The sequence below is a fragment of the Fistularia commersonii genome, chromosome 19 (assembly GCF_037954325.1).
Source record: "Fistularia commersonii isolate RoL2024-O1a breed Wild chromosome 19, RoL_Fcom_v1.0, whole genome shotgun sequence".
Lineage (NCBI taxonomy): Eukaryota > Metazoa > Chordata > Actinopteri > Syngnathiformes > Fistulariidae > Fistularia > Fistularia commersonii.
The window spans coordinates 649,750-670,695 of NC_141302.1; the positions used below are offsets into that span (position 1 = coordinate 649,750).

The following is a 20,946-nucleotide window of genomic DNA, read 5'->3' on the forward strand; positions in this document are numbered from 1 at the left end:
TTTTATTCAAATCTAGATGTAACATATCCCGCAAGCAAATCACGCGTTTTAAATTTCGATTTTCTCCTACTTTTATTATTGTTATGTTCAGTCTCATTTTTATGTTTAACTGGTTTTAAACGTTAGTTTGAACTGTTTTCTTCCTCTTTTTTCTTTTTTTATTTAATGAGGGGAAAAACGAGCTCCCCGCGGCGGGAGGCGGGTTCAGAACCCGGGCTCCTCCGAGGGAAAACCCCGCCCGCCCGGACCGGCCGGCCCACTTCTCCCGGGGAGGCGGCTCGGTATGCAGGCGAGCGCCGGCCCGCGGAGCCGCTGACCGGAGCCTGCGGTCGGTGTCGGGAGCCGCCGGGGAGGCGCCGGGGAGGCGGCGGCCGGAGCCCGGAGACGGAAGCCTGGATCCCGGGGCTCCTCCGCAGCATGACGGCCTCAGGATGTTCGGCGTCCCCGCAGACGGAGGCTCCTTCTCCGGGAACCTGGAGGACTTCGACTCGGTCCGCAGCGTCCTTCTCTACAGGTCAGAGCGTGTGCGTGTGCGTGTGTACGCGCTCGTCACCCACTAACTTATTTACCGGTTACCGTTCGCCGCTTCTCGGTTGTCAGGGGCAACCGCCGAGCCCCCCCCAGCCAATGAGAGCTCGCCGGGAGCAACACGTGGTTTGACGGGGCAAGCCCCGCGCATGCGCAGTATGCAGAGCAACGGCGCTAGTGCGCGTCGGAGGAGCCGCGCCGAGGTGTCGGTACCGGGCCGGTATGGACCTCCAGGATCCGGAGGGGCGAGAAGGTTCGGGTCGTGAGTCCAGCAGCTCCAGCTACTCAGAGTAAGACAAAGACAAGTAACGTGTAATCAAAGTAGAAGTACTCCGAGGTGTGAAAGCGTACATGTCGGGACCTTCTGGGGTGGAGAAGGTGCGAGGTGCTTGCGTGAACCTTTGCAGACACTGAGGAGTTCCGGAGGAGATGTTTTAGCCGTGTTCCCCTGGGAGGCCCTGGAGATACCTCCAGGAGATACCTCCAGGAGATACTTCCAGGAGATACCAGGAGGTCCCTCACCCTCCGCTGTGGAAGATTGTCTTCCCCTTGCATGTGGAAAGGGTTCTTGTGCTTTGGTGTCTTCTCTGCCGGCTTCCTCCTCAGCTTCACCTGCCACCGTCCTCCTCACCCGCTTGCAGTGACCTGGAACCGGAGTGGCTGGACGACATCCAGAAGAACGGCGAGCTCTTCTACCTGGAGCTGAGCGAGGGCGAGGAGGAGGCGGTCCTGGGCGACCGGGGAGCGCCCGCCAACCACGTGCGCTTCAGCGAGGAGGAGGCGGAGGTCATCACCGAGCGCAAGAAGAAGCAACGGTGCGGCTCGCGCCTCCGAGGCGGGCCGGCGCTGAAGAAGCTGGCCAGGATCCTGAGGCGGAAGCGGCGTCCTCCTCAGTGCAGAGCGGCGGGGAAGGAGGCCTCGTCGTCCCCGCCGGCGTCCATCCTGAAGAACCAGCCGGGCCTCGGGCGCGACCCGGCCGTCCAGCGCCGGCTGAAGGAGGTTTGCGTCTACCTGAACCCCAAACGGCTGGGGGGCCCGTCGGGGGGCCTGCTGGAGGCCCTGCTGGGCGTGGTGCACCGCCCCGCCTGGACCGCGGATCCCCAGGACAGGCTCACGGTCCACGGACTGACGCCCAACAGCCCCGCCAGCAGATGTGGGCAGATCCTGATCGGTGAGTCCCGATCCCGGGTCCGGAGCTACTCCGGAGCAGACGGGTTTCAGTGGGTCCCGTTAGAGTGTCTGACTCTGATTGGCCGTCAGCTTCCGAGCTGCAAAACGACGGCGGGGTTGGGATCGGATCGGGTCACAGTGGATTCTTGTCAAAATCTTCTTGTCGTGGCAACCGGACTTGAAATTCTTCACTTGAGGACGTTTCACCCCTCCTCAGTTGCCTTCAGTTGCCTTCAGTTGTTCTGAATTAGCAAGATGGGAAAGTCATACAACTCCTGTTCCTGTGCAGAGGAAGGAACTATTCGCTCAGTAAGGTGGGACTCTCCTGTTTGGTCTGTGGAGGTTCTCAGTCCTCCAGGTCACAGTGGATTCTTGTTAAAATCTTCTTGTCGTGGAAACCGGACTTGAATTTCTTCACTTGAGGACGTTTCACCCCCCCTCAGTTGCCTTCAGTTGCCACAACAAGAAGAGATTCTAAATTAGCAAGAAGGTAAAGTCATACAACTCCTGTTCCTGTGCAGAGGAAGGAACTATTCGCTCAGTACAGTGAGACTCTCCTATTAGGTCTGTTGGGGCTCACCATCGTGAATTCTTGTCGAAATCATCTTGAACTACTTCGCTTGAAGACGTTTCCCTCCTCATCCTAGAAGCTTCATCAACTGAAATTCTAGTCCAGTCGCCACGACAAGAAGATTTTGACAGGAAGAGTCAGGAGAACGGCTTCCATTTGCCAAAAACAAAAGTCATACAACTCCTGTTCCTGTGCAGAGAGGAAGGAACCATTCGCTCAGTATGTTATTTCTTGTCGAAATCTTCTCGTCGTGGCAACCGGACTTGAATTTCTTCACTTGAGGACACTTCATCCACGACTCCTCAGTTGCCTCCAGTTGCCACAACAAGTAGATTTGGACAAGAAGAGCTTGGAGAGCACCTTCCAGTCACAAAAAAAAAAAACAGTCTCCTCTGGAGGCAGAATCTGAATTAGCAAGAAGGAAAAGTCATACAACTTCTGTTCCTGTGCTGAGTAGAAGGAACCATTTGCTCAATACGGTGGGACTCTCCTGTTTGGTCTGTGGAGGTTCTCCGTCGTCCAAGTCATGGTGGATTCTTGTCGAAATCTTTTTGAATTCTTGAATTTCTCACAACTGGAGAAGCCTCTGGGATGAAACATCTTCATGTCCAGTGGCCTTGACAGAAGATTCCGACAAGAACTCTCCAACTATCCTCTCCTTCTTCTGTCGAACGTCTCGCCGATCGTCTGAAAGTGTTGTTTCTCCCGGCAGGTTTAATCTTAGAGTACAAACAGACGTGCAGGAACTCAGCGTTTAAAACATCTGCCTGGTTTTCCCTCCCCGACCACCTCTGGTCTTCAGGTGACGCGCTGGTGGCGGTGGACGACGTGGACGTGACCCCGGAGAACATCGAGAGGGTTCTGTCCTGCATCCCGGGCCCTGCTCAGGTGGGTGAAGCCCATCTGCTCAGTGTTCTAGAAGAGGCTCAGGGAGCAGAGCGGCAACTTAAATATAGATATTAAGTTGCCTCGAGGGCGGAGAAGAAGCCGCAGGGAATCAGAAGGCGGCACGTTTAACAGGAGAAAACCCTCAATTAGCAGGAAACCATCCTTCTGATCGGCTCTCCGCCGGCCTTCTAACGCCAGGAATGTGCAAAATGACAGAGTGTGTTGGGTTGAAGGAGGAGGAGGACATCCCTGTTTAGATCCTCCTCCTTCCACAGGCACCGTGAAGCTTGGAGAAGCCATGAGGGGCTGGAGGGGCTTCATGGAGACCAGGAGTGGTGCTCCTCAGGACTAGGAGGTCCTGCAGAGGAGCTGAGCTCAGATGAAGTGCATGGGTGGATTGACATGTGTGTGTGTGTGTGTGTGTGTGTGTGTGTGTGTGTGACTGACATCAGCCGTCTGGAATCCCAGCCACTGTGGCCCTCAGACCACATCCTGGTTCTTCTGGTGCTCCACAAGCCCTCTTACCGCTGCTCGCCCTGTGATTTCCCCGCTGTCGGTAGCCTAGTGCCGGAGATGCTCCTCCAAGCTTCATCCCGGGGATCCATCTAATCCAAGACCTCCTCCTCCTCCTCCTCCTCCTCCTCCTCTTGCCTCCAAGAAGAATCCCGACTGGGAAGCAGATCACACGTTGTTTGACCACGACCTGATTCCCCTTTAATAACAGCCTCTCCGGCGGGCCTTGCTGGCCGGAAGCCCAGATGTCGGCGCCCGCCGGAGAGGCCTGCGGTTCTCCTGATGGGCCGTGGAGAATTCTGGAGCCGATGTTGGGATTAGAGGAATACCCTTTCAACGTTTCTAAACCGGGATCTGTGCACGTATGGATCTACTCTCTGTTTTCTGTGGTGTTTTTGTGCGTAAAGCAGCGCGGTACGTTCACATGCGAGGTCTCCAAGGGTTCAGGCCAGATCCACGCGCTTGTTTGCCACCAGCTGATGTTTGGCATCTCCTCCGGACCCCCCAGGTGAGGTTGACCTTGGAGACGGCGGCGCCGAGCCGGGACGTCCGAGGCGGAGATGCCAAGGAGTCTCCGCCCGTCAGCCAGCTGGTGCGCCTGCTGTGGGGGGAGGACACCGCCGAGCTCCAGATGTCCATCGCCCACATCCCCCACGTGGTCATGTACCTGTCGCTCAAGCTGGACTCGGAGTCTGCTCAGGAGGAGGTCAGTGTGCTCGTCTTGGGAACATCTCAGCCGTCTTGAAGAGCCGTAGATAGTTGGGGAACCTGACCGTTCACCGTCTGAAGGTCTGAAGGAGGTTTTGGGATCTTGGCTCCCATCATCTCCACGGTGAAGTATGAGGTGGTCATCTGAGAGGCTCGGTATTCTTGCGAGTCTCCGAGAGTCCATCGACGACCGACGGATGAGCTCCGGCGTCGAGGAGGAGGAGGAGATGGTGGCGAAGGAGAAGCGAAGACCGAAACAGCGAAGGCTCTGCAGATACCTGGGAGGAACTGCTTGAAGGATCTACTTGTAGTTTGGTTTTTGTTAATGGTGGGGATTTTTTGGAACCTCCAAAAACTGGTCTTCAGACGTGAGCGAGTGTGAGCTGATCTTCTCCAAATCTCTTCTGACGTACTTCAAGTGCTTAAAGCTGTGGGGTGGCAGGTCAGGTCCTGCCCTCCGTGTTGATTTGGGATCTTCAGGCTCTTTCCATCCCCTCCTCCGGGGTTGGAGAAGCTTCTCCGTGTCTCAGCTTTGAAATGCAAGCATCTCCGAGCAGCTGAAGGCCGCTGAGGACCTTCTCCAGGTCTGATGGTTGTCAGGAGCCTTCAGACATGGAGGTGCAGATCCGGTCCCTTCACTCGCCGATCTGCTCGCCACGCATTCCCACCGTCTGCTCCGCAACATCTGCTAGTGGAGTTCCTCGGCTCCTCTCCTCCAGAAGACGCGCCACGACATAATTACACGGCGGTTTGTGGAAAACGGACGCTGGCAGCCGAACGCCGCCGCTCAGACGAGCCTCGCGGCGCTTCGTCTGGATTCTCCGGGAACTTTCCTGGACCTTCTGGCGGTTTCGTCCTTCTGGTGCATTTTCCCTTTTGGTTCTGATCGCTCAGAGGTCCAGCGTTATCCTGGAACATCTCTGTGCAGCTGCTGATGGAAGAGCTTCACCCCGGACCTCATTGGAACCCGTGCTCTTCTGTCCGCAGGAGGAGATCTTGTACCAGTACCCCGTGTCCGACGCCTCCGCCTTGCTGAAAGGAGTGAGGGGGATCTTCCTGACGCTCTGCGACCTGCTGGAGAACATCACAGGAGGCCGGGTCATCAGGTAGGAGGCTGGAGGACACGCTCCGCAGAAGCTCCCCCCATCTGGATCTGCTCAAGTTCCAGACGTGAAGGTGGAGTCAAGGGCACTTTTGGACTTCCATCGTATAAAATACCATTTCATATTGTGGATTTTTGGTTCCACTGGTTCATCTCTCTCCTCTGCATCATCAGGCGTGACCTTCAGCCCAGTGTCTCCTGTCTCCTCTCTCACTCCAACTTACTCCATGACCTCTTTAACTTCATCCATAAATCTTCTCTCTGGTCTTCCTCTGGACCTTCAACCCCAGCATCCTTCTACCCAGATCGTTTCCACCTCTCCTCTGTACATGTCCAAACCATCTCTGTCTGGCCTTATCTCCAGAACATCTACCATATGCCGTCCCTTTGATAGACTCATTCCTGATCCTCTCCGTCCTCCTCACTCCATTCCACTTCATTCATCTGGACTGTTGACCCTCTGTGCCTGAAATCCTCCACCTTCTTCATCTCCAGCCCCTGTAGCCTCACCGTTCCATTCTGTCTTGCTCTGACTAACCTTCATTCCTCTCCTTTCCAGATCATACCTTCACTTCTCTAGATGTTCCTCCACCTGCTCCCTCACTACAGATCACAATATCTTCTGCAAACATCCTGGTCCATGTAGATTCCTGTCTCACCTCATCTCCATCACAAACAAGAAGGGGCTCAGAACTTCTTTGTGACACCTGTAGCACACCTCACCATCGCCTCACAGCCAGCATACATGTCCTGCACCAGTCTAACATACCTCTTGGTCCTCAGACTTCCTCATACATACCATAGTTCCTCTCTCTGCACTGTGTGCTATGCTTTTTCTCGGTCTACAAAGGCACAATGCAGCTCCCTCTGACCTTCTGTGTTCTTCTCGACCAGCGTTCTTACATCTGTAGTACCTTTCAAGGAAGACAAGTTGTTGGTTAACACATCTTTCTTTTATGAGAACAGTTACACCAAAAACCCCACAACCTTGGCTCGTCTCCCTCTCACGCACAGAGAAGCTCTAAGCAGTGTTCTCATAGTAGATGTCAGAAGGGTTTTTGTTTTTTGTGGGATTCTCCGATCGCCGAAGGCCACAACCCCTTGTTTTGAAGATTCACTGGCTTTGTCTTCTGCAAATTCCCGACATTTCTCGGTCGCTCCGTGCTGAAGAGATGTTGGCGTTTGGTGGCCTCAAAGTGATCGACTTCTGCTGCTTCATCCTTTTTTGTTTTAACTCTCCTTCCCACTGCCGCTCTTCTCCCCCCAGCTCCTCTCTGCTGCTCGGCAAACATCTGGTCCACGTGGGCTACTGGAAGGAGGGAAACAACCTGATGGTCATCGGCCTTCCTGCTGAGAGGTACCTGGAGCCAGAAAAAGATACAGGAGTCAGAGCTTCAGGGACAGGATGTCCCGGGGAGACCAGGTTTTCCATCAGGACAGCGTTGGGAACTCGATCTGTGCCTGATGTTTGAACGGTTCTCCATCTGCCCCCAGGGTTCCCCTGCTGTACCTTCAGACAGTGCTTGGAGATGTGGTACGGACCTTGAAAGTGATGTACGGCTCCTTGGACAGGTCGGTACTTTGTCACGAGAAGAGGAATTCAAACAGGAAGTGAGAATGGAGATGTTCCTTCTTGGACCTCCCGTTGTCCTTCTGCCCCCCCGTTTCATTTTTGGGCCAAAACCTGAAGGAAAGAGCAGGATCCCCTCCCCTGGTTGGAGCTCCTGCTTTTCTTCATGCAACCTTGGTTGGTATTTATGAGCTTCGGCAAACCGTTGCTCCTCATCGGCTGTTCTGGAAGTACTCCAAGTACTGAGACGTCCTGGAGTTAGGTCCAACTGCCACCTAGAGGTTGACTGCTGTTCTTGCACTTGGAGGTATCTGCTGCTCTCGGGTCAACAAGTCCAGGTTTCTGTCCATCTTCTGCAGACCCAGCAGTGACTGACAGCAGACACCGCAGGCGTCTCGCAGAAGATGTTGCTTTATCTAAAGCCTCTTGATGAACGTGTCCAGCTGCCTCTTCTGCGTATCCCGGCACTGAGATGTTCCCGCTGACCCGTCCCTTCTGTCGTCCCCAGCGCGTTCTGCACACCGGACCACGGCGCCCGGCTGGACCACTTCTTCTGCCTCTTCTTCCAGCAGCTCATCCAGCCGTCTCGCCTGAGGGACGGCTTCTCCACGCCGCCGTCAGCTCCCATGCCATCTCTGTTCCTGGACGGGCTGCCGGCGGTGCGATGGCTGACGCTGCCGCCGGAGGTCAAGGTGAGCGACAAAGAGCGGACCTCCAAGTCTGACAACAGCCTCCTCTAGTGGTCCCCAGAGGAACATCTTAATTTGTTGGGTAGTCCTTAAAAACTCCATGAGGTCCAGCTATGAAAGAGTACAAGGTCTGAATGGAGCCCCTGCTGGTGACTGTGCAGGAAACTTGTATTGTCACCAGCTCTGTGACGAGAAACAAATGAGTCCCAGGCCAATGAATGCAAGGCCTTGATTTCAGATGAAGAAAAACAGGAACCGAATGTGACGCGGCAGAGATGAGGATCGGCGCATCCAAATCCAAGACCGCGGTGCTCAACCGGAAATAGGGGGAGGGCTTCAAGTCGAGCAGTTCAAGTATGCTGGAGTCTTGTTCACAAGTAAGGGAAGCAGATGGAGCAGATGATTGACAGGCAGATTTGCAGTGATGCAGAATCTGTACCGGTCTGTCAATTTACCGGTGGAGCTACGTTCCCCCCCTCACCTTTGGTCACGAGCTGTAGGAAGTGACCAAAAGAACGAGGTCACGGATACAAGTGGCCAAAATGAGTTTCCTCCCCGGGGTGGTCGGACTCTCCCTTAGAGATAGGGTGAGAAGTTCAGTCATCCGGGAGGAGCTCGGAGTCGAGCCGCTGCTCCTCTGCGGAGTCCCATGAGGTGGCTCGGGCATCTGGTCGGGATGCCTCCTGGACGGGGAGGTGTTCCAGGCATGTCCATCTGGGAGGAGACCACGGGGAAGACCCAGGACACGCTGGAGAGACTGTGTCTCCAGGATGGCCTGGGAACACCCTGGGGTCCCTCGAGAGGAGCTGGACCATGTGACTGTGGAGACGGAAGTCTGGGCCTCACTGGTCCCGCCATTGGACTTTGGATGAATGGATGGATGGATGAAAACAGGAACATCTGAGTCGAATAAGCCCTTTTCATCCATCTTCAGAAAACAAGGGAATGAATGTGTCTGTAAGGGAACAACAGGCGCAAGAAGTTTCTCTTAAACGACCAAAGAGGTCCCAGCGTGAAAACACAGAAAACAACAAATCTTTGGAAAACAAAATGTGAAAAACCCAACACAGAGCTTTGAAAACCACCAGATTTTCTTTCTGCGATGGTCATTTTTTGCCCCCGAGTTCCAGGATACTCCCAGCGAGCGGGGCTGTAAATGTATGCCGACAACCTAGGTATCATTGTTCCTCGGACACCTTTGCTCAAAAGAGCTGCGCACAGTTTTGTCGTGGCGCTTCACGGTTTCTGAGCATACAAGGCGTCGGTTGGACCCGCCGGGACGATCAACAAGAACTCCATCGGTTGTTCTTCAACACGCCGGTTTTCGGTCGCTGTCGTGGTCATCTCTCCTGCTCAGAGCCCTTTAGATGCGAAACCGGGATCGGCCGGTCCGAGTGGCGCCGCCTCGGGCCGAGACCACGAGGTCCACCATCTGCTGATGGCCGTCGTGGAGCAACCTGAATGAGTGGAGGTTTCATGCTGTACTCTCTGCCCACAGGTGGAGGTGGACACCGTCCTCACAGACTTCGAGTCCTCCGATTTTAGAGAAATGGTGAGATGTGGTTCTCGTGAAGGGGACGGGGAGGTTCTGTCAGGCGTGACCTTCAGCCCAGTGTCTCCTGTCTCCGGTCCAACAGTCGGAGGACTTCTTCGGCCTGCGCCGGCTCTACGTCATCCTGGGCTCCTGTCTCTTCTTCAAGGTCAGATCTTCAGCCTCCGACGGGAAGCACCGGAGCTCCGTCGCTTTGCGTCACGGACGTGCAGAAGCCTGGTGTGATCACCGAACTGTCGCTCTCCCCTTGCAGTCCTACCTGATCGCCAACCACCTGCCCAAGGAGGACCTCCTGGACGTTTGTCTATACTGCCAGCACTACTGTCTGCTGCCGCTGGCCTCGGAAGAGCGCGTGGGTCAGCTGGTCATCTGGAGGGAGGTGTTCCCTCAGCAGAGGACGCCGTGGGACCTCGGACGGCCCCGCGGACGCCACTTCCTGCTGATCGTGGGCCTGGTGAGACCTTCTCGGATAGGACTTTACTGAGCAGCGGAAAGGTCTGGTAGAACATCCACAGGAGACTCCTTAGAGAGTCCAGCTTCCTCTGGCTCCGCCCGTGCCGACCTCCGAGGTACTTGGAGTCGCCCACAGTCTCAACCTGGTCACCTCTGATCTGAATCTGGATCTGGACCTCCTGAAGTCTAGGACCAGCTCCTTAGTCCTTGAGGTGTTGAGCTTGTCCTCTCTGTCAATCACAGAAGAACCCACGATGGCTGTGTGATCAGCCATCTTCTGGGTCTCCAGGTTCTCCGTCTGAGTGGTTGGTTTGGTTGGTTTAGATCAGGAGGGGATGAATTGATACCTACTGTGACAGGAGAAGGTCCAAACCCTGAGAACTGTGGTTCTCCTCCTGAGGTTAGACCTGTTCTCAGTGACGTTCTTGTTCCCCTGCAGAGACACTTCATGCAGTGCGTCCTGCTGGAAGCAGGAGGCTGCGCCTCGCCGGCCTCAGGTACTCCGGGGCCGGACTGCGTGTACGTGGACCAGGTGAGCCCCGGATCCGGTCCGTCCCTGGTCCCCGTTACCCGGCGCAGAATGAACGGGACGTGTCTACCTTCTGGCTTCAGGTGAAGGCCACCCTGCTGCAGCTGGAGGTGCTGGAGGCGGCGATGGAGGAGCGTCTGAACGCCCCGCCTGCCCCCTGCCTGTCCTGCGCCGACTGGTTCCTGCCCGCCGCCGCCAAGGGCTCGTCCCCGGGACCCCGAGGCCTCTTCGGTGAGAGGACCCGCGGAAGGGCCGCCTCCGACGGCGCCGGGGACGGGCAGGCGGCCGGGTCTCCGGGGATCGGCTCCACGCCGGATCCGAGCCCTCGGTCCACCTCGGGCCACGGGGACCCACCAGGGTCCGCAGGAGGGGACGGGACCAGGGGCCTCCTTAAGGTAGAACCAGCTCTCCTTCACTTCGTTTAGTCGTAAAGCCTGAGGATGAAGTGCTAGAAAGGGTCAATGAGCAGTTGGGGGCGGGTCCAAGGAGGTCTCCACAGAGGGGGCGGGTCCAAGGAGGTCTCCACAGAGGGGGCGGGTCCAAGGAGGTCTCCACAGAGGGGGCGGGTCCAAGGAGGTCTCCACAGAGGGGGCAGGTTCAAGGAGGTCTCCACAGAGGGGGCAGGTCCAAGGAGGTCTCCACAGAGGTCCTCCATCTCCAGGGTTCATGCTGACTGGTTTGTCCGCAGATCCCCAGGATGAAGCAGCCCAACCCGTTCCACCTGGGCTCCCTGAGGAAGACCCTGACGGAGCGGGAGACGGACGACATCTTCAGCACCACCAGGTGAGTCTCAGACGATCATCTCACGTCCAACCTCAACGGACCGACTCCTGCCTGCGACAGGCTCACGGCCGGCGCCGAGAACACCTTGTTCCACTACGTCCTGATGGAGACGGTGCAGGGCATCTTCATCGCCCCGACCCACAGGGAGGTGGCCCAGCTGGGCGGATCCCTGCACCAGCAGATCCTCCGCAACTTCCATCACTGCTGCCTCTCCATACGGGCCGCCTTCCAGCAGAGCCTGCCGGCCAGGGTGAGCTCCGCCGGTGGACGGGGGTTCCAAAACCACCTTCAGCAGCGCTCCGACTCTGGTTTTTACCTCCTCGCAGGGTCGGCGGGCGGCGGAGCGGCCCCGCGGCTCGGGTTGGGGTTTGGGCCCCATCAAGGAACACGGGGTTCTGTTCCAGTGCAAACCTGAGAACTGGAGCGACCAGAAGAAGGCCCCTCCCACCATGACCTACTGGGTCATCGGGTACGTCAGCTCCCCTCGGAGACGATGGGCCTTCGGGAAGGCCCGCGCCTCACCGCTGCCCTGATCTTTGCCTGCCAGGCGGATGCTGCTGGAGCCCGTGCCCCAGGAGTTCTACGTGTGCTTCCACGAGTCGGTGGCAGAGGTTCCCGTGGAGATGGCCTTCAGACTCTGCTTCGGTTTGGCTTCCTGATGCCTCTCCCATCCCGGACTCCTTCTACGTCCGTCCAGGGAGCGGCGTCAGGGGCGGAGCCTCTCAGGGTCACATGACTTACCTTTCTTCACCAGCTTCTCTCGCTGCTACTCGACCAGAGAAGATACTTGGATCTCTCTCCTCTTCTAGACCTCATAAATGTACCAGAGATCAGGTCATCTCACACCAGTGACCGACGCCATACTTGTAGTTCCGTCACCACTTCCTGCATCGTATTTATAAACGATGACCATGTGACAGGAAGTCAGCGTGGAAGGCAGCTGCTCTGTGGAGGCTTTATTTCTACTATCAATATATACAATTATCAAAATTGGGTGTGTTTTTCTTGAACGTTGCTTGCAGGTCTGACCTTACACACACATTTAAAGCCTACAAAACACCCCGACTCGTTCTGACGCCACCCTCAGGTCAGCGGAAGCTAGTTTTTGTGTGTGTGTGTGTGTGAAGCTTCTCAGCTCTGAACACCTCATGAGTCCGTTCCTGATGTTCTATGTTCTCTCCACGTGTCAACAGAAGACACAGAAACGAGCGTCTGTCCAATGGTTTTTATTCCCTGCCAGGCTGAGCTCCAGCAGAGCCTCGTGTCCGTCCTGGTCTGCAGGTCCATGTCCTCACGTCCTCCTCGGCGGCCTCTTCTAAACCTGCTGGTTCTTTGCCGGTTCCTACAAGGCTGTGCCTTGGTTTTTGTTGCTACGGTGACCAAACGTCCACACCCGTCCTGGTGCGGCGGCGGCGTGGAAGCAGGAAGGTACCAGAGAGGTTCAGGCGGCGCTCTGCACCAGCAGCAGGTTCCTCTTGTAGCACTCCAGGCTGCAGAGAGGAACCCCGGTCCGCGAGCACGAGTACTTCTTCAGGTTGGTGCAGCCGCTGACGCCGCACGCCGGCGGCGGCGGCGGAGGAGGGCGTGGGGCGGCGGGGGCCGGGGCCGGGACCCCCGCGGGGAAGGAGATGGCCACGCCTCGGGCGGAGTCACTATAGCGTACGATGGGACACTGATTCTGCTTGGACTTCTTCTCCCTCATGCTCTTGATCTTGGCCTTGCTGGTCTTGGTGAGTCTCTCGATGGTCTGGTTCTTGTTCTCCTCCGCCTTCTTGGCCGCCTGCAGGCGCCTCTTCCGGGCGCGCTCTTCCCGTTTCTGCATCATCTCAGCGGTCATCTCCTTCTCCTTGTAGCCCATGGGGAGCTCCAGGAGGGGCTGGCTCTGCTGCTTGTGGAGGAGCGCTTTCTGGAGGCACATACCCACATCCGGTTCAGAAAAAGTCCCGTTCTCTACGTTCGCGATGAACGAGCCCCTCCGGCCAAAGCGGGCTTCTTTCTCACCTGTCTGGCCGTAAGCAGAGACTCGTCCACCTCCTTCTTCAGCTCCCCGTTGTCATCCAGCTCTCCCTTCTCCAGAGCGTCCAGCCAGCGCTCCTCCTCGTCCACCGGCCCGCCCAGCATGGAGTCCGAGTCCATGTCCGGGAGAGGAGACGTGGCCAGGTTACTGTCTTCATCTGAGCGAGAGCGTTCCGGATCAGACGGCGTTCCAACGCTTTTCACAGGATTTAAATGTTCTCTGACCGTGTCGAAATAAGACAAATGGACGGCTAGGTGGGGGACTCACAAGATAAACCCTACGATATCATCTTAATACTGACTTCTGCTCTCCTTTTAAATGTATTCCAGTGGAGATTTAAATTGAAAATGGATTGTTGGTGTAAATGACACAATAACTTAGTTTCACGACAGGAACGTGCATGTACGCACCCAGCCAGGCGCGATACTGCTCCAGAGGCACGGAGGGCTCATCGTCGTCGTCGTCGTCGTCGTCGTCGTTATCGATGATCATCAGCGGCGAGGGCGGGCGAGCCACGCCGGGGTGCACGGTGAAGGTCGGAACACTGGGGACGCACAAAGGCAAACAGAAGAATCAAAACATTTCTAGCTCAGAGCTTCCGCGGGGCCGGGGTCTTCCAGCGGGTCCCACCTCTTGGTCCCCAGCGTCTGCCCCCCCAGCTTGATCTTGAGCCGGAGCTGCGGCGGCGGCCGAGGCACGGCGAGCGGCTCCGGCTCCGGGGACTCGGCCAGGCTGTGGTGCTTCCTCTTGTGCTTCTTGTGCTTTTTGTGTTTCCGCTTGTGAGCGCCGTGCAGCCCGGAGCCATCGGCTGCACAGGGTGGGAGCAGAGGAAACAGACAGGATGTTAAAGCTTGGCACATTTGAAGGATATGTGGATGTCAAATGACAGGTGCACATGTGTGTATATCTTTTATTTAAAGGATAATTTAACATACTTGAATTTCTATTGAGAGGGGAAAGGAAGAGGATGAAGGTGGTCTCACCGAGAAACATGGGATGGATCATCTCCTTCCTTTTTCCCATCGGGACGTCTAAGAGGCAGCGGAACACCAGAGGGACGAGGAGACCGTCTGCAGCTCTACATGTCTCTAGAAAAATAACCCAAAAGAAAATGATAAAATACAAACAACCAGGGGAGGAAGAGAGGAGCACAGCAGTGACGATACGCCACCATAACACCGCTAGTTTCATGTTAGCTTTGGATACAAACAACTGAATCATGCGACATACCTCAACTTCGGAGATATATTTGATTCTCCGCCGTACGAATTAACAAAATAAACAGATAAATACGGGAAAAAAAGAAGACAAGGCTTGAGTTTTGGGACGCTGAAAACACGGTTAGCAAGAATAAAATGAGTTGTTTCGCTCACTTCCGGCGCCAGTCTTCTTCGTGGGGTTATGAGGAGCCTCCGGGCGAAGTGCTGCCACCTAGTGGACGGAGGGTGAAGCTAGATAGCTAGTTAGCTTGCTAGCTAGTTAGATAGATGGATAGACAGATAGATAGATAGATAGATAGATAGATAGATAGATAGATAGATAGACACAGTAAAGTAAAGTTTGGCTCCGGTTCGTTCACTTAAGTGTCTTTGGTAACGAAGTTGCGGCGGTGCGAGTCCTTACGTGACACTTGTCGTCAAGGAACTACATTACCCAGAATCCCCTGCGCGGTTACGTGCACACGAGCGAGGTCAGTTTGGCTGTCAAGCTAGCTTTGCTTCCGTCTTTCTTTTCATTTTTCACGTCAATAAAACGGGAGTTTTGCTAGCAAGCGGGCGCGCGGGGTCACATTTGTAGTTTTTACTCCCGCGGCCAGGCGTGATTTCCGGACTACAAACCAGGGTCGCTGCGGGGGCGCGGCGGGGCAGGTGACGCTCCGGCGGCCCGAGGGTTAAAGATATAAATAAAGATTCAAAGTTAACACAGGTAGGACCTCTGGGCAGGACGTTTAGGTGGGACCTTCAAGTAGGATCTTCTTGTAGAACCTTCATGTAGAACCTCTAGACTGGACCTTTTGTAGCTCCTTTAGTTTGGCCCTTCATGTAGGACCTTTAGAAGGACCTTCGTGTTGGACCTTTGAGAAGGACCTTCATGTAGAACCTCTAGACTGGACCTTTTGTAGCTCCTTTAGTTTGGCCCTCCATGTAGGACCTGTAGATGGACCTTTAGGTAGGATCTTCATGTAGGATCTTCATGTAGAACCTCTAGACTGGACCTTTGTGGAGGACCTTTAAGTTGGGAGGTCAAGATGAAACGAAATGAAATAAAAAAAGAAAACAAAGTTCACACAGGTTGTACTTTGGGTAGGATCTTCATGTAGAACCTCTAGAGTGGACCTTCACGTAGGACCTTTGTGTAAAACCCCTAGATTGGACTTTGTGAAGGACCTTTAGATTGGACCTTCGAGTAGAACTTCTAGACTGGACCTTTTGTAGGTCTTCTAGGTTGGCCCTCCATGCAGGACCTTCAAGAAGGACCTTGGTGAAGGACCATAGGTTGGACCTTTAGGTTTGGAGTTCAAGATAAAACTGAATGCAATTATAAAGCAAACAAAATTCACACACCTGTAGGACCATGAAACAAACATGGTGAGCAGATGTTTGGTGAACCCAGACACAGCCCAGAAGGCGGGTTCATGTGGGGCCTCAGAAGGTCCCGGCCTCTTTCTCCAGGCCTGGACCACACAACAATGTAATGTAATGTAACAACATCTAAACGTCTCGCCGAGAAGCTCCTCCTGTGCTTTTAATGTCTATCCTAACGGGAGGAGATGTTTGCAGAACCTCAGACTTTTCATGATGTCTTGGAGACCCGTGCTTGTGTCCCTGTTGTGAATCATCTGCGTGATCTTCCAGGCGCCATGAACTACAGCAGGTACCTGACGGCGGTCAGCGCGGCCAGGAGGCCCTCCCCCATCCGCATGCTCAGTGAGTTCCTCCTCCACCTGCAGGAACCTTGGTAACTCCAGAGAAACCACATCTGCAACTCCATTAGAGATGCAGCCATTGTGTGCGGCGTTGCCGTGGACGACGGAGATAGGAGATGCTGGATGTCAGGTATCTGCACCTGGAAAGGTGACCTCCTTGGACCAGGATGTCCTCTGGTGTGGTGAGAGCAGGGACCAGGTGGAGGAACATCTAGAGAGGTGGAGGTGGAACCTGGAGAGGAGAGGGATGAAGGTTAGCTTTAGCATGGCGGGATTCATGTGTGTGGATGAGAGGAACCCAGGAGGAACGGAGGTGGAGAAGGTGAAGAGCAGACACGGAGTCTGGTTTGGAGACACCGAGGAGAAGACTGGAGGCACCAGAGGTGAAGGTCTGGAGGTTCCTCTGGACGATGGAGAGGATCAGGAAGGAGTCCAGCATTTGTTAGATGTTCAGGTCAGGCTGAGATGGTTTGGATATGGATAGTGGAGGGACGGAGAAGATCTGAGGAGAAGGAAGCTGGGGTTGGAGGAGGTTTAGGGGCGGAGGAGAAGAAGACATGAAGTTGGCAGATGTGAGAGAAGAGTTAGATGGAGGCAGATGATTGGCTGTGGAGACCCTGAAGGGGGTTTCTCGTCTGTTTTCTGGTCTCCACCCTCGCGAACATCTGAGCGTGGTGGACGCCTCCTGCTGGTCCAGACTCTCCAGCCTGGACCTCCTGACCCGTCCTCTCCTTCCTCCCCGTGAAGCCGAGCTCCAGCAACGTTCTCCACCGTCGCTGATCTCCCTGGCGGGCGGAGCGCCCAACCCCAACACCTTCCCCTTCCAGGCGGCGACCATCTCCGTGAAGAACGGCCCCGCCGTGGTCTTCGATGAACCTCTGATGAAGAGGGCTCTCCAGTACTCCGGCTCCGGCGGGTGAGGAACCAGAACTTCTCTGCTTGGATTCAGGCCGAGCATCGGTCGCTCTGCAACGTAGATGTTCGCGAGGAGAAGGTAGGAGAAGGTCTAACGTCCCGTCTCTGTCCCGGCAAAGAATCCCAGAGCTTCTGTCGTGGATGAAGGACCTTCAGAGAAGACTCCACGACCCGCCCAGCGCCTCCTACAGCCCAGAGAACGGCCAGATGGACATGTGTGTGACCACGGGGAGCCAGGAGGGGCTCTGCAAGGTGAGGGTGCTCCTCAACATCACTGCACACTCACAACACTCCTCACGGCCTCGAGGAAGGACCTCCGGGTTGGACCTTCACATAGAACCCCAAGACTGGACCTTCATGTTGGACCTTTGCATAGGAGCTTTAGGTTGGATCTTCATGTAGGACCTTCAGGTTGGACCTTCATGTAAGACCTTTAGGGTGGACCTTTAGGTTGGACCTTCATGTAAGACCTTTAGGTAGGATCTTTCTGTAAGACCTTTAGGTTGGCCCTTCATGCGGGACCTTCATGTAAGACCTTTAGGGTGGACCTTTGTGTAGGAGCTTTAGGTTGGACCTTCATGTCGGACCTTTGCATAGGACCTTTAGGTTGGACCTTCATGTAGGACCTTCAGGTTGGACCTTCATGTCAGACCTTTAGGGTGGACCTTTAGGTTGGACCTTCATGTAAGACCTTTAGGTAGGATCTTTCTGTAAGACCTTTAGGTTGGCCCTTCATGCGGGACCTTCATGTAAGACCTTTAGGGTGGTCCTTTGTGTAGGAGCTTTAGGTTGGACCTTCATGTCGGACCTTTGCATAGGACCTTTAGGTAGGACCTTTATGTAGAACCTTTGGGAAGGACCTTTGCATAGGACCTTTAGGGTGGACCTTCATGTAAGAACTTTAGGTAGGATCTTTCTGTATGACCTTTAGGTTGGACCTTCATGTATGACCTTTAGGTTGGCCCTTCATGCGGGACCTTCATGTAAGACCTTTAGGGTGGACTTTTAGGTTGGACCTTCATGTCGGACCTTTGCATAGGACCTTTAGGTAGAACCTTTGTGTATAACCTTTAGGTTGGACCTTCATGTAAGACCTTTAGGGTGGACCTTTGTGTAGGACCTTCAGTTCTGATCTGAGGTGTGAGACCTGTCTGTTCAGACAGATGATGGTGAAGATCTCCACCAGTCCTCCTCATCCTCCGAATTGTAAATATGAGTTATGAAGAAGTTTTCAGGGTGATTCAACTCCTAACCTGGAGGTCTGGAGATGCAGGAGGTCCTCCTGTGCTAACGCCCCGGAGGTTGTTCCTGATGGTGGTCTTCAGGACGTACAGTCTTCTACACAGAGAAAAGGCCTTCTGATGGAGGAGATCTGAGATCTTTGAGGTTCAGGTGCCTCCTTCCGTTCTGTTTCAGCTGTTTGAAATGCTGGTGAACCCTGGAGATAATCTTCTGCTGGACGCACCCACCTACCCTGGAACCCTGGCAGCAGTGAGATGTTTTTGGATACCACACACACACACACACACACACACACCGAGGAGCCTCTCACCTCCAACCTTCTCCCTGCAGCTCCAGCCGCTGGGCTGCAACTTGATCAGCGTTCCCAGCGACCAGCATGGGATGATACCTTCAGCCCTGAAGGAGGTCCTCTCTCGGTGGGACCCCCAGGAGGTCCACCGGCCCGGCAGCGACGCCCCCAAGATCCTCTACACCATCCCCAACGGGGGGAACCCGACAGGAGCCTCCATGACGGCCCAGAGGAAGGAGGAAGTCTACCAGGTGAGGCCGCTCCTCCTCCGGAGATGTTTCCTCACGTGGCAGCACCTCCTGCTCCTCGGTGGTGAAGGTCTTCTCGCTCTCGCTCCACCAGCTGGCCCGGCAGTACGACCTCCTCATCATCGAGGACGACCCCTACTACTTCCTGCAGTTCCAGAAGGTACGGCGAGCTCTCCGCCCGGGAGCGTGGTCTCCAAACCTTCTCCTTGATGAATGTCGAAGCTGAGCGTTGAGATGTTCCACCTGACAGCCCTGGGCGCCCACCTTCCTCTCCATGGACGTGGACGGGCGGATCATCAGGACCGACTCCTTCTCCAAGATCTTGTCCTCCGGGTAAGTGAGGAGCTTCATCCCCTGGAAGTTCTCCGGACCTTCATGGAGACATGGAAGCTCTGATCTTCTGATGGATCTCCACGCCCGGCGCAGGTTGAGGATCGGCTTCGTCACCGGACCAAGACCACTGGTGGAGAGGCTGGTGCTGCACGTTCAGGCCTCCACCATGCACACCAGCACCTTCACACAGGTACCTGCACACACACACACACACACACACACACACACACACACAGGAGATGGATGACGGTGGAGGTGGACATAGAAGATGGTGGAGGTGGAGAATGACAGGTGGGGGATGATGGAGGTGTTGGAGAATAAAGGAGGTGGAGGTTGATGGAGGTAGAAGATGGTGGAGGTGGAGGATGTTGGTGGAGATGTTCCTCACATCCACAGGATCTAAACCTCCTTGTCCTCCTGTAGCTCATGGTGCAGCAGCTGCTGCAGGCCTGGGGTCCAGAGGGCTTCCTGCAGCACATCGACCAGTACGTCTGACACACACACACACACACACACACACCATGGGTCACGCTTATCTTTATCTTCTGGATTCTGGACCTCCATCTGGAGCCAGCAGAGCTGGAAGCCTGTGAGATGGTCCACAGCTCTTCCTTCTCCTCCCGCAGAGTGATCGAGTTCTACAGGAAGCAGCGAGACGCCATGATCAGCTCGGCGGACAGATGGCTGACAGGTCAGTGCAGCTTTACTCCAGAACATCTCAACCCTGTGTGGACCAGCAGAGAGAAGGTCCACGCCGTCCCCTGACACCTCCATGGCTCCTGGACCACCGGCCCAGAAGACCTGCCTTTAGCGGCAGCTCCTCCTTGACTGCGATTGGAGGGTTCGATCCTGAGCGTGAACGTGCGAGGAGGTGGTGAGCTCCTCCGCCTCGCTCCTCCTGGAACCTGGACCTCCAACGCTGGTTTCCATAGCAACACGACCAGACTTGTTGATAGAAGGTCAGGCTAGCGGCTAATGCTAACAGCACTGGTGTTAGCGTTAGCCGGGCTAACGTGAGGTCGCTGGAGCCTCGGCAGGGTAAACAACTCTGAACAAATGACTAGGATTACAACGGTGTGTGTGTGTGTGTGTGTGTGTGTGTGTGTGTGTGTGTGTGTGTGTGTGTGTGTGTGTGTGTGTGTGTGTGTGTGTGTAGGCATAGCAGAGTGGCACCCCCCATCAGCAGGCATGTTCCTCTGGATCAAACTGAAGGGAATCTCAGACACCCATCAGCTCATCATGGAGAAGGCCCTGGAGAAGGAGGTGGGTCACACACACACACACACACACACACACACACACACACACAACCAGCTCATTTGTTTCTAGCATAAAGCGTTTCCGCCCCATGTTTCCAAGGTGCTGCTGGTTCCAGGAGGTGTCTTCATGCTCAACAGTGGAGACCCCTGTCCCTACGTCAGAGCCGCCTTCTCCCTGTCCACCCCTGAGCAGATCGACGAGGTCCGTACACACACACACACACACACACACACACACACACACACTCAGTGAGCTGGTGTCTTCATTGTATCCCCAGGCCTTCCGAAGACTCTCCCTCCTCATCAGAGAGTCTCAATGACTCCGTGAAGATCCTCATGAAGATCCTCATGGATCCACGCCCCGTCGCTATGACGATGGCTGAGAAACAAGCGTCTCCAGCTGTTTATTTTAAAACACGGCGGTGTCAGACAGGCGTCCGGCTGCAGAACGGACGGATGCGTGAATCCGAATGTACCGCGGGGGAGAATGTAGGTTTTGATAATAAATTATATTTGTGTCTAAATACATTTGTGTTTTTCTTTCTCCATGATGTGTTTTCAGCTTGTCCGGTGTCCTCCAGCCCCTGCGGCCTCCGAGGCTTCATCTCCAAACTGTATATTAATAAGTTTTGACTAAAACTGGCCTTCTTCAGGATGTTCA

At 55.1% G+C, this 20,946-nt stretch overlaps 3 protein-coding genes across 8 annotated transcripts; 2 read left to right on the plus strand and 1 right to left on the minus strand.

The window, feature by feature from the left end:
- Nucleotides 1-360: 360 nt before the first annotated feature.
- Nucleotides 361-12,046, plus strand: intu (inturned planar cell polarity protein). 3 transcript variants are annotated; one of them, XM_086165326.1, is made up of 17 exons: nucleotides 361-514; nucleotides 1,170-1,699; nucleotides 3,072-3,157; nucleotides 4,179-4,376; nucleotides 5,366-5,484; nucleotides 6,748-6,837; nucleotides 6,975-7,052; nucleotides 7,559-7,742; nucleotides 9,238-9,291; nucleotides 9,377-9,439; nucleotides 9,545-9,745; nucleotides 10,184-10,276; nucleotides 10,357-10,668; nucleotides 10,962-11,056; nucleotides 11,117-11,306; nucleotides 11,383-11,525; nucleotides 11,604-12,046. In XM_086165326.1, the coding sequence occupies exons 1-17, from the start codon at nucleotides 432-434 to the stop codon at nucleotides 11,713-11,715; spliced, it is 2,631 nt and encodes an 876-aa protein (XP_086021452.1). In that variant the 5' UTR covers nucleotides 361-431; the 3' UTR covers nucleotides 11,716-12,046. The 3 variants fall into 3 exon arrangements, with proteins under 3 accessions (XP_086021452.1, XP_086021453.1, XP_086021451.1); XM_086165327.1 differs by lacking the exon at nucleotides 361-514 and adding an exon at nucleotides 688-818; XM_086165325.1 differs by lacking the exon at nucleotides 361-514 and adding an exon at nucleotides 695-818 and having other exon boundaries at nucleotides 6,748-6,903.
- A 222-nt stretch (nucleotides 12,047-12,268) lies between these two features.
- On the minus strand, nucleotides 12,269-14,463 carry ino80b (INO80 complex subunit B). The gene is made up of 6 exons (XM_086165333.1): nucleotides 14,304-14,463; nucleotides 14,057-14,161; nucleotides 13,704-13,881; nucleotides 13,484-13,617; nucleotides 13,058-13,230; nucleotides 12,269-12,962 (listed from the first exon to the last, which is right to left on the minus strand). Exons 2-6 carry the CDS (start codon nucleotides 14,094-14,096, stop codon nucleotides 12,498-12,500), a joined length of 990 nt encoding a protein of 329 aa, XP_086021459.1. The 5' UTR covers nucleotides 14,097-14,161; nucleotides 14,304-14,463; the 3' UTR covers nucleotides 12,269-12,497.
- A 283-nt stretch (nucleotides 14,464-14,746) lies between these two features.
- aadat (aminoadipate aminotransferase) lies at nucleotides 14,747-20,809 on the plus strand. Of its 4 annotated transcripts, none has more exons than XM_086165329.1 (14): nucleotides 14,747-14,763; nucleotides 15,929-16,000; nucleotides 16,747-16,915; nucleotides 17,034-17,166; nucleotides 18,331-18,405; nucleotides 18,487-18,696; nucleotides 18,788-18,853; nucleotides 18,944-19,026; nucleotides 19,120-19,216; nucleotides 19,450-19,511; nucleotides 19,653-19,717; nucleotides 20,183-20,289; nucleotides 20,386-20,487; nucleotides 20,564-20,809. In XM_086165329.1, the coding sequence occupies exons 2-14, from the start codon at nucleotides 15,934-15,936 to the stop codon at nucleotides 20,603-20,605; spliced, it is 1,278 nt and encodes a 425-aa protein (XP_086021455.1). In that variant the 5' UTR covers nucleotides 14,747-14,763; nucleotides 15,929-15,933; the 3' UTR covers nucleotides 20,606-20,809. The 4 variants fall into 4 exon arrangements, with proteins under 4 accessions (XP_086021455.1, XP_086021454.1, XP_086021456.1 ...); XM_086165328.1 differs by having other exon boundaries at nucleotides 14,749-14,999; XM_086165330.1 differs by lacking the exon at nucleotides 14,747-14,763 and adding an exon at nucleotides 14,816-14,941.
- The last annotated feature ends 137 nt before the right edge of the window (nucleotides 20,810-20,946 follow it).

Coding starts and splice junctions, on each gene's coding strand:
- intu (XM_086165325.1), top strand. CDS start 751: ATGGACCTCCAGGATCCGGAGGGGCGAGAAGGTTCGGGTCGTGAGTCC. Junction 6,904..6,974: donor GGATGTCCCGGGGAGACCAG/GTTTTCCATCAG, acceptor ATCTGCCCCCAG/GGTTCCCCTGCTGTACCTTC. Junction 10,277..10,356: donor ACTGCGTGTACGTGGACCAG/GTGAGCCCCGGA, acceptor TTCTGGCTTCAG/GTGAAGGCCACCCTGCTGCA.
- ino80b (XM_086165333.1), bottom strand. CDS start 14,096: ATGGGAAAAAGGAAGGAGATGATCCATCCCATGTTTCTCG. Junction 13,882..14,056: donor GATCCATCCCATGTTTCTCG/GTGAGACCACCT, acceptor CACCCTGTGCAG/CCGATGGCTCCGGGCTGCAC. Junction 12,963..13,057: donor CTCTGCTTACGGCCAGACAG/GTGAGAAAGAAG, acceptor ATGTGCCTCCAG/AAAGCGCTCCTCCACAAGCA.
- aadat (XM_086165329.1), top strand. CDS start 15,934: ATGAACTACAGCAGGTACCTGACGGCGGTCAGCGCGGCCAGGAGGCCC. Junction 16,001..16,746: donor CTCCCCCATCCGCATGCTCA/GTGAGTTCCTCC, acceptor CTCCCCGTGAAG/CCGAGCTCCAGCAACGTTCT. Junction 18,854..18,943: donor ACTTCCTGCAGTTCCAGAAG/GTACGGCGAGCT, acceptor TCCACCTGACAG/CCCTGGGCGCCCACCTTCCT.